The following is a 16,429-nucleotide window of genomic DNA, read 5'->3' on the forward strand; positions in this document are numbered from 1 at the left end:
ACACTAGATGACCAATTGAGACCTATTAGCATAGTGACAGGCTGGAAAGATGGACTAGAACTAGCAAACACAAAATCTAACAGAATTACATTTGAGATGTTGCTCTGTGTTCAAAACGCCAATGGCAGAAGCACAAAGTGGAGGAGATATGATTCAGTAGTACCATCTTTAAAACACAAATGATCACACAGACATAAGATTTAGAGATTTTAGTGAACAAATGAGTTCAGCATACATCAACTGCAATGTGGCTGCCAAGAAAAGTTAATGAGGTTTTAGGCTGTATGAATAGATATGCAGCATCTAGAACAAGAGAAGCAATAGTCAGCTCTAATCTGCACAAATCAGACTCATACACTGGGCATTCAGTTTGGCACTCCCATGGCTTGGGAAAGATCATTACAGCCCATTTGAAGAAGCATGAAGGGAATTGTAAAGGGATTTGTAAAAAATCCACGTGAGACACAGTTGGAGGAAGTGGAGAGGCTTGACCTGAACCCAAGGCAACTCCTTGAAGTCTTGATGCTGTTCTGAAATACATGAAAGGCTTTTATGCAGAAGAAGGGTAAGGTCATGGAAAGACAGATTTCTGTGAGCCAGAATATCCCAAAGATGAAATAACTACTTAGAGAAACAGCAAGTTCCCTGTCACTGGGGGTATTCTAACCTAGTCTGGGTAAGTACTTGACGTGGTATTGTCGCAAGAATTTTAACACTGGAAAAACAGGTAGTTAGATCAGACAAACCTTCCAACTCTGAAGTTCTTTAACTCCCATGGTATCTAGTATTCCCTTGAAATGGTTCATGAGCTTCTGAGTTTGGTACCCAAAATTGTAAATTGAGTTTTTACAGGTTTTTGGCATTAATATTTTGAGTTCAGGCCCTGTGGGTGACATAAATGCCTGCATGTTTATAACCTAATTGAGACAACATGAACCCAAATGAAACAGTTGTTCAGGACTATTTAAGATTAATTGTTAAATGATCAAATGAAGACATATGCTGTCATCAGAGTTCAGAGAAGGGGCCATGAGGGTTGGAATAGATGGCAAAATCTTCACAGAGAAGAATTCAAAGTCTGTTTATCTGCATTAGGTAATAGAAGTGGTTTTAGAAATTGTGGCAACAAGGATGTGTATGATAAGCAAACATGATGAGTTGTCTCTTTCCCCTGATGGCAGAATATGGCGAGCCTTGCTGAATGTGATTCACCATATGTGCACATCTTTTTAGTGTCTCTTGCTGCCACTGCCCGCGCAGCCACTGCAGGGCTCCTGCAGACACAGGCTCCTGGCTCTGCAGCTCCTCCTCACACACAGCCTGGATCTCTAATGGATTGGTCTGACAGGCACTTTTATTGACTGAGCTATTTCTTCTTCATCTTCCCAATTGCATCAGCCTTTCCAAACCCAGCAGGTCTTTTATCCTTGAAACCAACACTCTCTTCCCCTTGGGGAGCACTGCCCTTTGCCCTCCACAGTCCATGATTAAAATGACAACAGTAAATAATCCCTTATGTTTACTGAGGGCTCTGTGGTTCTGACACTTTTCACATCCACTCTCGTTTGTTCTTTATGACAATGTAGGGAGGAACATAGGGCAGGTACCACCCCAGGATGTGAGGAGGTCAGACCACTTACCCAAAGTCACACTGGGGAAAGGAGCTGGTTCTGGGATCAGAATGCAAGTCTTCTCATCCCTGTGCTGGTTTAGTGACATGACTGGTATGCACAGCACCTTAATCTTCCCCATTCCTGGGATTAGTGTGTTCTAACCCAGGCGTGTCATAGTCATTCAAGCCTGGAGAGTCTCACAGCAGACCAGCTTTCCAAAAGCTTGGTTCCATATATGAGTCTGGTTGGGCCCGGGGTCTCTGATGCCCACCTGGAATCCTAGGGCTTCTTTGTGGTAGACCTAGCCTTTGTGAGTGAGGGCTCGGAGGAGGCACTCTTCAAACCCTGTATCTATCTTCCTGCCAGTTATTTTTTAGTGGTTTGTAAAATAATTCACATATCAGCAAGCTGGTATGTGAGCATGAAAAACTTAGAGTGTGTTAATTTAATCAAATAAAACGTAGATCAAAGTTAATATAGCACATTTAATTATATTATAGAATTAATGCCGTGCATGGTTATTAGAAATAAATGGTAAGCAGTGTATATGAATAACTTTATATGAATTGCTTTAGCAGAGCCAAATCAACGTTTAAGTTTCTCTCATCTTACTTTATTAGTTTTACAGTATTTATATAGCTGGAATCTCTGTCCAAAGTTTTCCTTGATATCATTTACCATCTAGCATCTGAGTTTCTTCAAACACAGGAAGGTAATTCCAGGGACCAAGAGAAAACATCTTGCTTTCTGAAAGTTCCTTCAAACTGTATCTGCTTCTGTCACTGAAGTATCAGGGTCAATAGCATGAGACTTTTTCCTTACTTTCCCTCCAAGATCTTATTTTAATTCTTTTGAGTTAGCTCAGAGCAAAAGTAACAATCCCAAACATCGGTCATTTAAAAAGAAGAGATTTCTTATTCTTAGCCAAAAAGAGTAAGAGATGCAGGACGTATCCACAAAGACAAGGTCCTGGCTTATGGAGGTCTGGGAGGACTGTCATGTCTTGCTGAGCCCACCCTGAGCCTTTATTGTACAGTCACTCAAAATCAAGTTTCTGGTCTTGGAGGTGCAGCCAAGCAAGGGAACTCCAAGGCTGTGCTCTGTGATGAATGTCCCTGACCATGGAGTCTCACACACTGTTCCTTTGTCTGGGTCGGATTTGTGGTTTCTGTAAAGCTGGAAGGATGCCAATCAAACTGACTCCTGTTCATTGTTCACCTGTGCACATGGTGAAAATGCTCTTCCAACAGCTGGCAGGTGAGAAAGGGACAGAAATTGGGCTGTGGCAAAGCCTTGGACAGCAGAGAAGGTCTGGTCCTGGATTGGAGGCCCAAGTGGACATGGGAGGTAGGGGTTAAAATGATGGAGGGCTCAGGGGAATAAATATATTCCCATCCTTTATGTTCAGTTCAGAAATCTTCCTAGTACCTCTTAAAACTGAGAACCAGGGCTGTTTGCTCAATTATTGAAGTCTCTTAAATGGCATGGTGGGCTTGCCATCATTTAAGTTTAGAATGGCAGGGGCCAAAATTTGTGTGTGTGTGTGTGTGTGTGTGTGTGTGTTGCATGTTCAAAACAGGCCTTGAGAGCCACATTAGCCTGTTCACAGAGCCTAGAGTTTCCTTAACAGGATGGGGAGAGGATAGGGAGTAGGGGCTACAGAGAGGGTCTTTCACTGCATGGTCAGCAAAAAAGGTATGAAAATGCAACTACTTGGGAATGTTAATAATTCAGTGTGGTAACTCCCAGTTTCAGTTCCAATGCTAATACCAGATCTTTCCTGTTTGAATTTGGAGGGGCATTGAAGTTGGATGTATCATGGGGAGAGGGGGGAAACAGAAAAGGGTCATCCCTGGGGATGACCTACAAACCTTGTCCCCATGGCTGTGTGTTTGTCTTTATCTCTCTATAGGAGCACAATGCCTAGGTACTCACTTTCTGAGTGGGGAGAGGAAAGAGTGGGGAGAGGATGCTGAGGAGAGTGGGGATGAGGACATCTCATTGTCATCGCCATCCTCCAACCAGCCTCGCCTGTCTCACACTGCCTGTGCTCTGGAGCCTGAGATGGCATGGGCACTAGACAGTGTGCCTTTTGCCTTGTGGTGGGGGGTGTAGTAGCTCTTGTTGTCATCATCATGGAATCTCTTGAGAATCTCATGAGAAACATGGATCACACAAACTCAAGCATACAGGGAGAGTCTCCTGAGAGTGCAGGGTCAGAGGGTCCTGATGTGGACAGGCGGAGCGAAAGCATGCAAACAGGGACAAGATAAACCAGGAAACGGAACAGGAAAGAAACCCACACGATGCAACTTCATGTAGTCCATGAGCGTGGGGATCAGTGGGAACAGGGATGATATGTCTGGCAGAGGCCTGTGGGCTTGTGTTGAAATAAAATAAAATAAAGGGAGATGGTCCAGGGAAGCTTCACCGAGGAGCATAGGGATCATCTAGGAGTGATGGCTGGGGGACGGGAGGAGGAGAGGCCACATGAAACCTACCAGTTGCAGGGGAAGGTCCCGCAAGGCCTCTGTGGTCTGCATCCCTTGTCGGGTTAGCTGATCCTGAGGGACTGCTCGTTAGCCTTGGCCGACCTGACCTATGCTGTCACCCCCACACCCACAGCTCCAGAGTGGGGGACTGGTGTCTGAGCTCCAGGAGCTACCACTGTGGAATGGGGGAACCTCAACGCAGACTCTCCTTTTGCCACCTCTGTAGGAAAATTGCTGCTTATGATGAAGAAATCCAGCATCTCTATGAGGAGATGGAACAACAAATCAAAAGTGAGAAGGAGCGGTTTCTCCTGAAGGTAAGTGTGCGCTCCCCAGGCTTGGCTCTGAGGCCAGCTTGACATATCTGCTCTGTCTTCCCCAAGTTTAAGATTTTGGTGCCCCCATCCATGCACTATTGATTCCCTCTTTCTCTGCTGTATTTTTTTTTTCAAGGCATTTATCACCTTCACAGAGGACATGTAATATCCTTGTTTATCTTTATTGAGTGTCTATCTCCTGCTGCTAGCCTATAAGTTGCAAAAGAGCAGAGATTTTATCTTTTATTAACTAAGGTATCCTCAGCATGTAGACAGTGCCTGGAACATACTAGGTGCTCAACAAGTATTTGTTAAATGAGTGAATGAATGAATGAACAAGTGAATGAGTGAATGAATGAAAGGATGGAGGTTCATGCTTTCCCTGTTAAATTTGATCTGACATTGACTTCCTAGATTTATATGGCAAATGCACCCAAATGCACCAGCCCAGTTCACCCTGTGCCCAGCAGCTCCCCTAAGTGGACAAGCATTAGAGCCTGTGCTACCCATCCTTTACCCTTAGACACGTGGAAAATTTAATAGCCAAGAGAAAACAAATCCCACCTTCCACAGATACCATGGAGGAAGTGGTAACTCCCTTTCCTTTTCCTGGTCTGACCCTTATCAGCCCCTTCCCAAGCCCTGCCATTTGTCTCAAGAGGTCAGGATTGGCGAAATCCTCTTCTTTGCCAAGGTAAGCAGGATCCTTCTGGAAACATGTTCATAAAACTAAATTTAAAAAAAGCTTCAGAGAACTCTCTAGTACCCATTTTTGGACTATCTACTTGGTGGGTCCTCAGGAGAAAAGGCTTTGATCTTAGACGGCAGCCTCCCTTGCCGCTCAGCACTAAGCCTAGCTATTATCACAACCTCTTCTCTTGAACCAATTTTAAGTTTTATTCTGCCTCAGATTATCGACACTACTGCTCTATGTATTATCACAGATGTCCTTCAAACTGAAAGGGAATCGGAATGCTTTTCAAGAAAATCTGGTCACGTCCTGCAATGAGCGCCCTCTGGAGGCTTGTCAGCCTTTCCAGGCCTCCTCCCTCTTGTAGAGCCTGAAAGCATTCTGGTTGCTCTCGCCCCTCTACCTTGTTGACAGCAGACAGAACTCACACCCTTCTCACCAGCAGACCCCACAATAGTTTCTGAGAACAGCAGCTCCCCACCCCACGTCCCCGCCATCGGACAGCCACCCCCTTTATCCCAAATGACATCCTGCACGGAGAGGCTGAGCTCCATGGGGCATCTTGTCCCCTCCGCCTGGGCCATGACTACAGGTCAGAGGTCCTAGCTAAAGGAAAAGACATGATTTCAGAAGTAAATGCTGTGTCAGGGCATGGGGGATGGGTGAGGGCAGAGGTCAAAGGAAAAAAATTCAAGGACAAGTTTGCATCACTGCAGGTGATCCAGCCTCCCTGTCCCCTTCTGCTCTCTCCTTCTCCATTCTTGACACCAAATGCCTTTAAAGCTCAGTGCTTAGATTTATGCCTTCTGCGTGAACATGGAAACTGCTCAGATGTTTTTGTAGCACTATTAAGCCATTAGATACAAAGGCTTTTGCCTGGAGATAGATCAGGGATAGTGGCGCTATGGTTTCTGACATCATGGAAAAGGCTGGACCCTCGGACCAGAATTTGGATCCTGGCTTGACACTTACCAGTTTGTTTGACCGTGAAGGAAGTACCTAATCACTTGCACCTTCCAACCCCAGGATGTGATGCTAGAGCCCCTCAATGCCCTGTTCTGGTGCGTTGTGAGGATGCTCTGTAGGCCCATTGTGGGTACAGCCACATCATCGTGGGGATTCTGGAGCCGCTCACTGCTCCCAGCATTTTTCAGAGAGAGCAGCAGCCAAGCTGGAGGAGGCAGATTCCCTGGGGCTGATTCTCTGGAGGCAAATGTTGGGAGCAGGTGCTGTCTGGTCAGATCATACCTCTGCCATTCATGTGGTTAACATGAGGATAATCACAAGCTGTCCCAGTGGTTCTTCTGCCCATTTACCTGCCTAAAAATGGGCAGAAGAACCTGGTAACATCGATAGAGGATGCGCAAGGAGCTTCCTGAGCCTTTGAATGGAGGCGTCCAGAGGCCTCTGGCCCGAGGGGGCCGTGTTCCACCACCGCGCTGCTGCCACTGTCATGCCAGGACACCCGTCTAGTGCAGCATCCCACGCTGTCCTCCTTGGGAAAGAGTCCTCCCATATCACAGGAACCCCAGGGGGCTCCGGTAGTGAGTTATATGGCAATTACAATGGTTTCTTCTCTTCCTGCACATTTTGTACCTCCATTCTGCCTTCAGGCAAGTGGAGTGCTGCAGATGGCATGGGTATTTTTGTTTCTATTCTGTGAACAAACAGTGATCCAGAAGAATGAAGCAAGTTGGTTGGATGAAGCCAGGGCTGGAACCCAAGTTGTGTCCCACTCGGCTCAGGGGCCTTACACCACAGATCTGGCTCTGCTGAGAGCATCAGGCACCTGACAGCCCACGCACTTCCCTCCTCATCCCATAGCCAGGCCTCTTCTCACCTGCTTCAGCACCTCTCTGTGGCGGAAGCCCAGCCCAGGGAAGGAGCAGATATTAAAACATCCTGAGGAGCAGGGCCCAGGAGAGTGGGGAAATATGAACACTTAGGCCCTCAAGAGGGAGAGGAAGGCCTTGTGTTTCCAGAGCGAGGCCAATTTGAGGGATCCGATGCCAGTGCCCAACCTGGAACAGAATATCCAGGTCGGAAGGTGTCGGAGGGGTCATCTGCCTCCCCCAGTCACCCCCAATTTGCACATGAGGAGACCAAGGCCTGATGTTTGAACTCAGCCCCAATTCTCCCCATTCAGTATTCCACCACTGGCTGACACTGCACTGCCCCTTTTTTTGGCAGAGAGAAGGGTGGTGGTGCACAGTCATTGGACATGGCCACGCTTGCTGGGAGTTTGCATCCTGCCTCACTAAGTGCTTGCACTATCTCTGTCTCATTTGGTCCTCCCTGATGGGGCAGGCAGGTTACCAGAGTCCTGCAGTGCTGTGGGAAAAGCCCCATGGTCTAATAGGGTGGGTCCTGATGTTGAGTAGGTTCAAGGTGGGAAAAAAAAATCTATAACCCAGGTGTGCTACATTTGTGTCCTGTGTGTCCCTCTTTCCGGCTTGGCAGGACACAGAGCGGTTTCAAGCCCGCAGTCAAGAGCTGGAGCAGACACTGTTATGTAAGGAGCAGGAGCTGGAGCAGCTCGTCCAGAAGCAGAAAAGGGTATGTTGCCATCCATGGCCCCAGAGTACCTGGCTCTTCACTCCATCCTTTTCTCTGCCTCTTGCCCACTTTCCCTGCCATTCACTTAAGGATTTTTGATTTTTTTAACCTGAGAAGAACTATTTAGTCGTGCAAAAGATAGCATTTAAAATCACAGGTGATCCCAAGATAAAACCTTTACTTCTCCAATACCAGGTGTTTAACTTGGAAAAGTTGCCAAGCATTCCCCCACGAGGTATCTGCAGACGTGTTCCTATAATTATACCCAGGAGCCATGAGAATGCCAAAACTTGAATTTGTTTCCTGCCTCCTGTATAAGAAAAGAGGGGAATGCTGAGGTACAAGAGACATTGTCTACCACGATATTTGGGGGGAGGCTGCAGATACGTTTCTTCCCTCTAGAAAGGCCATGGATACCTCTGCTGGAACAGGCTCTTCCAAGGTCAGCCTGTCTCTTCCCTGACTGTGTGGTGCCTAGACAGGTTCATTGGCATCTTTTATGGCTGCTCCCATCCCTGCAGGAAGGATGCAGACACCAGACACTCCTCTCTGATGTACCTGAGCCTCCAGGAGGTAGGCTGGGTGGTGCCTTCTGCAGGGCAGTGTCTCTATGGCTGTGTCTCTATGGCTGGGAGTGCCTGGCTAACGACCCCAGAAAGACTGACTACCTAGGCAAGCCTCCTACTTAGTGGTCTCCACTCCTTAGCAAGGGCTCCTGAGGGAGACAGACTAGGGTGCCACTGGCCTCCTGTTTTGTTGTGCCTGGTGCTGGAAGGAGTACAGCTCTGGACAGACGAAGACACATTGCTTCCATTTCAATAGAGAGGGCTATTTTTAGCGGCACATTAAAATCCACTTGAAGACAGCCCTGCTAAGACTAGAGACTATTCCACTGCTGCTGCTACCCAAGCTATGAATGTAGGTCTCTTTCCTTCTGCAGCAAGATGATTTCTACTCCGGGAACTGCCAGCTGCCTCCCCATTTCCCCATCCACAGTCGTACCTTGCTTCTCCTACTCTTTCTCTTCCTCTCTATTATGCATCAAGTTCCTAGCAATTAGATTTATCCCTCAAATGAATGATTGCCATTCAATTTAATTACTGCATGCTTGCCTGATTACACAGGAGCCTGTTGAGAATCACACCAAATTCTTTGTTGTTACTTCTTCCTCCCCTTACTGGCCACATTCATTAAACTAAATGTATTATGATATATGTGCCTTGGTTTGATTCTTCCTCTGGTGAGAGGATTGGAAGCTCTGCAAAGCATAATCAACAGCCAAGAAAAGCTGAAGCTATAAAAATGCAGGGTTTTTAGTTGCTTTAGGGACATAGAAAAGGTCTGTGTTCTGTTTGAACTGTTTTAGTTATTTCCTAAGAATTTTCAGTGCTTCTGGCTACCCTTAAAAGCTTCTCTAGATTAATGGAATTGGAGTTGAGAGGAGAAAAGGGAATATATAGATTTGCTATCAGCGTGCAAAATTGGGAAGGATGAAGCAGGCCATTTAGCTGTTCCCCTTCTCCATCAAGGACCAAGGAAAAGAAATTGGCTTAAAGGACAACAAGACGGATTTAGGTTAGATCTCAAGGCCATTCACGCAGACAGATTGTGGAAGTTCCTTTGCTAGTGGTCTTTTTGAGTGGAGCAGCTCCTCCTGGACTATTTAGTGGTCCTATGTGAAGACAGGGGAGAGACAAGATGTGCTCCGAAAGCTCCTCCCTGCCTAGAGGAGTGTATATGTGTGAACTGAAGAGAGGACAATGCTGATTTAGGCTTGAGGCCAGTGAGGGGTGGCAGTGACAGTTCCTGCCTGCCAAGCGGGGAAAACAAGCTGAGGCCAGGGCAGGCCCTCCTGACAATGGTGGTCACTCGTCATTCCCCTCTGCTTTCCACTCCTTTGCAGCTGGAAGGTCAGTGCACAGCCCTGCATCACGACAAGCATGAGACCAAGGCTGAGAATACCAAGCTGAAACTCACTAACCAGGAGCTGGCCCGGGAGCTGGAGCGGACCTCTTGGGAGCTCCAGGATGCTCAGCAGCAGTTGGAAAGCCTCCAGCAAGAGGCCTGCAAACTCCACCAGGAGAAGGAGATGTGAGTCCAACCTCTGTCCACTCCTCTGCTGTCCTCCAGCACCACCCCCTACTATGGGCGTGTCCCCTCGCCGCTCAGAGACCCTGTCTCCTTGCCTGTGAAATGTGGATTTGGGCTTGTTCCTCCCTTAGACTCTTCTAACACTCTTCTAGGATTCTGACCCTATTAAGCAGACCGGTTCTGTGTCCAGCATTGCCTAGAATTGACCAGAAATGTACGGCCCTGTTCTCAGAAAATGCATTCTGTGATTAGAAAGACATGTTATTCCACAAACAAATATGAGGGAGTCTGTGGGCAAATGCTGAGTGAGCAGACAGATCCTAAGTGACTGTGGTTGTGTAGAGACCTGGGAGGCCAAGAGGGGCCAGAGGGAAGCAGGAAGGCTTCCAGGATCAGCCTGTGATCTGACGGAGCGTGTGTCACTGCCCTGGACTCGCCTCTCCATCTCTGCCCATTTTTTTCACCACGTTCCTCAGATTCAACTGTGTGGTCCCAGTAGAGGGAGACCCCACATCTCTCAGGGCCCGACCTGCCAATGGCGTCCAGCCATGGGGGTTAGTTTACTAGGCAGAGGCACACCTGAGGCAGAATCAAGCCTAGGTCTGCACCTTACGCTGGAGGAGTCCCTGAAGAGTCAGTAATTTATCTTGTCTTCGGAGTATTAGGTTTTAGAACAAATGTACTCTGAGGCTCAGGGCGGAGGACTCTCATTTGTTTGTTTGTATATTCATGTATCATATAGTCAATGACTTATTCATTTGGCAAACATTTATTCTGTGCTAGGTACCGTGCTGGGCATTCAATATATCTCACTTATGTCAATAATTTGACATCCTCGCATTTGATCTTTAAATCATCCTGGGCCAGGCGCAGTGGCTCACGCCTGTAATCCCAGCACTTTGGGAGGCCGAGGCGGGCAGATCACGGGGTCAGGAGTTCAAGACCGGCCTGACCAACATGGTGAAACCCCATCTCTACTAAAAATACAAAAATTAGCCAGGCATGATGGCGCACGCCTGTAATCTCAGCTACTCGGGAGGCGGAGGCAGGAGAATGGCTTGAACCTGGGAGGCAGAGGTTTCAGTGAGCCGAGATCGTGCCACTGCACTCCAGTCTGGGCGACAGAGTGAGACTCCGTCTCCAAAAAAAAAAAATTTCCTGGTTTGGCAGATTCTGCCATTATCGAGGAGGAAACGGAGGTTCAGAGGTTTAAGTAACTATCCCAAGATGCTAAGAGTTAGGCACATCTTGCTGATTTTCCCTAGAGAGTAACAAGCCTGCAGAAAATATTCTTACAAGAGTCGGACTGGCTATCATTTACTCGCTCATTCGTTCATGCACTCTTCATTCATTCATTTATTCTGAAAAACGTAATTGTGTGTCCGATCCTGAAAGGTACCAGGTAGTACTGAAAGTCTGATTTTAGGGAAAAGGGCAGTGCTACTTACCAGAACTTGTTTGATAGATGTTAAGTCCCCTTGTTCAAAAGTGAAGGTGCTCACTCTGTCTGACTGCTGGCAGGATTTTGGTCCATAGGCCTAAATAAAACTGCTCTGCTGGTTTGACTTACGTGCGGAATCCTGTACCATTTGGCACTAATTGCCTGGGGTAAAAGGAAGGAGACCTGTTTGAGCTGGGAATTCACCCGAGTAAGATATCCCTAGTTAAAAAAAAAAGCAAAAACAAAAAAAACTCCCAAGTAGCTGACTTAACATAAGCCCCTCCATTCCAATTCTTGGATGACCAATTGTGGAAGGACAACATATTTCATTGTGAACAAGCAAAATCGGTTCCTCCTCATTGAGAAGAGGTCAACAAGGTACAGGCATCTAGCTTTACAAACAGAATTAAGGATGCAGGCTCTCGAAATTCAATCAAGCTCTAAAAGCAACAAACATCTGAAGGCACAAGCATTAGAACAGCAAATGGAAATAAACAGCCAGTGCTGGAACATCACATCACAGCATGAGGAGTCAAAGCTTTCTGAAGTCTTATCTTAATTAACCAAGCCAGAGACACAATCTCTGGAGGCTGGGAATTAAAAAAAAGGGAAGGAGGGAGGGTTGGGAGGAAGAGAGAAATATGACTCCAGAACATTCACAAACTGGTGTTCAAGAAGCTTGCAGTTTCTTGTGCAGCTGGGGAGCATGCTGGGGCCCGGAGAGCATGTCCCGTCCAGGGAGGCTGGGAGAGCAGTGCAGCGAGAGGCTCAGCTTGTCCTCCATAGAGCAGGGTTTCAGACCGGCAGATGGAGAGGACTTTGATGCTCTGGTTCACCTCCTTCACTTTATACATGAAGAGACCGAGGCTCAGAGAGGTGTAGTGACCTGCCCAAAGCCATGCAGCTAGCTGGTGCCGGATAACAGAGACGGAGCCCAGTTCTCCTGATAGTCCCCTGCTCTCCGACAGGGTCTTGCTGCTCCGTGCTGCTGCAGAGCAGCTGGGAGAGGAAAGGGTGGAGCTGGGAGGTAAACAGGCTTAGTCACTGATCAGCAAGAATTCTGAACAGGCAAAATTAATTTTCCTGATCTCTGAAGATGCTCAAGGTAGCAGAAGTAGATTTTAAAATGAGATAAAGAACTATCAAGCAGAGAGATAATGTAAAGATGAAGGTCAGCTGAGAAGCAGCAACTCTGTTTTTTAATTAACTTTCATTTTGAGTAAGTAGTTATGACAAGGCAGGAAATTCAAAAGGCACAAAAGGTTGTGTGCTCAAAAAGAAGTCTGTGTCCCCGACATGGCCCCAATCTGCAGTCATCAGAGCCACCGGTCATGGTTTCTTGTGGATCCTTTGAGAGTATGTTGTGTATATGCAGGCACAGGCACATATATGTGCGTGCACACACGTGCACACGCATGCATACACACACACCTTTCCTTTATAAAACAGTAGCATACTAAGCATACTGTTCTGCATTTGCATTGCAGTTTTCACTTGACAGTATGTCTTGTGAAGTACCCCATAGCTCATCCCTCCCCTAAAACAAAGCCAACAGCAGTTCCCTGAGGGTAACCATCAACGCCGCACCAATTACCACTCCAAACAAACCGCAGGTTCTTTCCCTTTCAGTTTACATATTACCCGTGTATACACTTTGAGCCTCTAGGTTAGAAGGACTTTAGAGGTCATTTAGTCAAATATCTAAGTGTCTTTTTTTTTCAGAGTGCCTTTCTTTTGTTGACACAGAAATATATTTCTGAATATATGTGTGTATATATGGATGTACAAATATCCAAGCAGATATATGTTTACTAGACAAATAGAACAGTACCTGTATTCACATGTATTTCTAATACATATGTATGGATATATAGCTCCAGTGGTCACCGGTGCTGTGTGTGCAGAGCCAGAGAAGACTTAGAATTTGGGAACTGGCTATTTGGTAAAACACTCCGTGAGAACCCAGACCTTAAGTCCCTGGTGAATGCTTTTCCTGAGCAGAGGAAAAGCTGTGAGCTCCTGGCCACCCCTGGAGAGAGGCAGGATACAGGGTGGGGTGGGGGGACCCTAAAGCACAGCACCAGGATCTTCAGCTCCGAGGGCCCAGCGTCGGGAGCAGGCAGCTCTGCTCACAGAGCACTCATCAGAGCAGAGTCCCAGACAGGGGTTTAGAGACCCAGTTTGGATAATGGGAAATACATTGTTTTTCTTCAAGTTGAAATTAAATATAATTGGTAATAAAATGTCAGGAATTTGTGTCTCTGCAGGAGCCAGAGAAGGTTTGTTGCTTAATTGGAATTGTCTGAGTTGAACTTAGAATTTCATTCAGCCTGTTATTGCTGTAAATTGACATTATAATTATTCTATAAAGTGGGGAAAAAAAGAAACATCATGCTTAAGGAATCAGGTAAATAGGAGCTTGGCAGGAGAGTCCTGCGGGCCAGCATGTTGGCGCTGTTTTTGCCGGTTCAGTAATGATACTGATGGGGTGGCAGAGGGGTGCTTGCCCAGCCCAGTGTGTGCACAGCCTGGCAGCCCTGACAGCCCATGGAAGGTGACGCCTGTATCAACTTGCAAGATGCTCCCTACATGAAAAGCTGTGCTGCAATTTGGAAACGTGAAACTGTGGGCTGTTGTAGTAAGATCGGAGGGTGATTAAAAAATGTCTACAGCATGGTATAGAACACAGAAGGAAAAATGAAGACAGAATTGTGAAGTTAAGCCAGTTTCCCAGTATCACCTAATTTCTTATTTTTTTCCTTTCCTTTCTTCCCTGACTGATGCTGAAGACCTCCCCAATTACCCCATCTTTTCTTCCTTTTTTCTTCCTTCTTTTCCTCCTTCCTTCATTCCTTCCTTCGTCTCTTCCTCCTTCCCTCCCTTTCTTCCTTCCTTGCTCCCCCTCACCTGTTTTACTCTCTCTCTCTCTCCTTTCTTCCTACAACTATTTGCTGATTACACCTCCATGCCAGGCACTGTGTCGAGGGTATCAATGTAAACAAACCAGACACAGCCCTGTGTCCACAAACCTCCCCACCCGAGTTGCCCTCTAGTTGCCCTGATTCACAGCCTCCCTGCCTCTCTCTTTCCTCACAACTCCTGTTATAATTAACACGTTTGCACAGTGATATCAATGATTATAATAGATACATTCAATCCCTGCATTACAGCTGAATCATAAGTCAGAGAAATGAGTGCCCAGTAGTGAAAAGTCCAGATGTCTGGAGACTTTGGGAGGAAGGTGGGAAAGAGAAGGTGATTCTTCCAGAGCTCCTAAAAACATACTGAACCAGCCTCTGGGTGGGGCGAGAATGGGAAAGAAGGTGATACAAATTCTGCTCTCACCCTTCAAGGTCTGGCTGGAGAAGGATATGGATTCTAATTCCCTGAAGTCTGGATAGGATAGGGCAGCTTGGAGCCTGGACGCACACTTAGTGACCATCCAGCCTATTCACAGGTGGCATGTGAAGTGGCTGTGGAATGAGGCTGGGTCTGGGGTTAGGAGGGGACCCTGGTTCAGTCACGGATTGCCTGTGTGAACTGGCAAGACTTAGCAGACTTCTTTGATGGTCAGAGTCTGTGAAATGAGGATAAGTTCACCTCCCAAACTGGGCATGTGCGATGCCCAAAGCACTTGCATAGCAAAGGAGCTCTCCAGGAGAAGGCCACCTTCCTCCAGTGCCCTCCATCCCCAGCGCAGCATCACCTGCTGGGCTCCAGCATGAGGGGTCTGGGCATCGGCTTCCACCTGGGAGCTTACCGCAATGTGTCTGCCTCCTCCCCAGGGAAGTGTACCGCGTGACGGAGAGTCTCCAGCGCGAGAAGGCCGGGCTCCTCAAGCAGCTGGATTTCCTAAGGTGCGTTGGTGGGCACTGGCCTGTGCTGAGAGCACCTCCCAGAAGCCTGGGGTTGGAAGGACCAGTCTGAGGGTCATCCTTGCCTACGTGCTGGAAAAACGTGCCTGCTGAGAGAGCGCCCTCATTCCCTTGGTCCCCATTGCAGTGTGTGGACCACTGAGTAGCCACTCTATTATGTTTGGTCCATTTACACACGCGCCCACGTCCAGTTTAGTCCTCCTGGTGGGGAGGCTCTGCCCCACTCCTCTGAGTCCCTCACAGGACTGTGCTTCGTACTCGATCACAAGCGAGCAGAGCTGGGTTTGATGAGCATTTAATCTATGCTAGAAATATTATCTCGTTCATCGTCAGCAAAACTGTTAGGTGAGTAGGGCGGTTAATTCACAGGAATTAACTGATGGGGAAGTTGACATTAGAGGAATGAAGTAATTTACCACAGGCGACGCAGCTACTCGCTGATGGAGCCACAATGGAAATCTGTAACTCAGCTGTGTTCTGTTCATGTTTGTTGAATGAGTAAAGGAATCACAAACAGAGCACCGATAAAAAGCTTTCTCAGACTTCAAAGACCCCCAGCAATAAACTCAAAGTTTACTGGTTTGGAATGTGCACCACCCTCCCCTCCTCAGAAAAACAAACCCATGTGGGGAAAGATGGAATTTTTGATGTTGCCCATGAAGTTTCTAAGTCACTGCCTGCTGAGCACCTCCTGGGGAATGGTGAGGAAAGAGAAGGACTTTGGGTTCTGATTTTTGAAGTGCAAGTGGTTTTGAATCACTTCCCAGTTATGTTATGAAGGTTTTTGTTTTTGTGAAAGCAAGGGAAGCTCACTGTGTCTGGCATGTACGATGCTACCAAATGGAAAAGTGCTTCAATCTGAATGTGTTTCAGATTGATTGTGCTCAGTGCATGATTCAGTCAGGCCTTCAGAGCCAGGGCAACGTGTAAACGGGTTCTTAGGCGACCAAGCTATAATCCATTTGCGAGAAGGTCTTGATTCTTAGGAAGGCTTTAGTAAAAGGAAGAGAACAAAATGTATAAGGACAAGTTTGGGGTCTTTTTTTTCTATTGCATTTAGAAAAAAATAAAAAGGTAGATTCAAAAAGAATGGGCAGGGGAGAATGACAAGGCAGCTCTCTACAAATACTTACGGGTGTTTCTAATGGAGGCTAATATCTGCGCAGAATCACAAAAGCCCTGAGGCCTTTCTGTGCCATCGATCCAGGGTTACCAAGCTTCAGCCCCACTGGCTAATGAAAGCTGAGAGGTGGAGGGAAGACCTCATGGCAGATCTCTCCTTCACAGTGAAACCACCAGGAATCAAGGGAGAGATAGTGCTGAGGTAGGGGTGGGGGAACAGTGGGAATGTCG

At 47.1% G+C, this 16,429-nt stretch overlaps 1 protein-coding gene across 7 annotated transcripts in view; it reads left to right on the top strand.

Moving 5' to 3' along the window:
• Nucleotides 1-16,429, top strand: part of CRACR2A (calcium release activated channel regulator 2A) — a 154,470-nt gene that overhangs the window by 89,720 nt on the left and 48,321 nt on the right. For 6 of the 7 annotated variants that reach the window (XR_010120917.1, XR_010120915.1, XR_010120916.1 and 3 more), the window contains exons 7-10: nucleotides 4,332-4,422; nucleotides 7,574-7,669; nucleotides 9,573-9,760; nucleotides 14,987-15,058. Coding sequence is in view for 4 of the 7 variants with exons in the window: in XM_055281072.2 (XP_055137047.2) it covers nucleotides 4,332-4,422; nucleotides 7,574-7,669; nucleotides 9,573-9,760; nucleotides 14,987-15,058 (447 nt within the window). In the remaining 3 variants the exon portion in view is untranslated. The remainder of the gene's footprint in view (nucleotides 1-4,331; nucleotides 4,423-7,573; nucleotides 7,670-9,572; nucleotides 9,761-14,986; nucleotides 15,059-16,429) is intronic. The other variant, XM_063639880.1, reaches the window with a different exon arrangement.

Source organism: Symphalangus syndactylus, chromosome 5 (assembly GCF_028878055.3).
Source record: "Symphalangus syndactylus isolate Jambi chromosome 5, NHGRI_mSymSyn1-v2.1_pri, whole genome shotgun sequence".
Taxonomy (NCBI): domain Eukaryota; kingdom Metazoa; phylum Chordata; class Mammalia; order Primates; family Hylobatidae; genus Symphalangus; species Symphalangus syndactylus.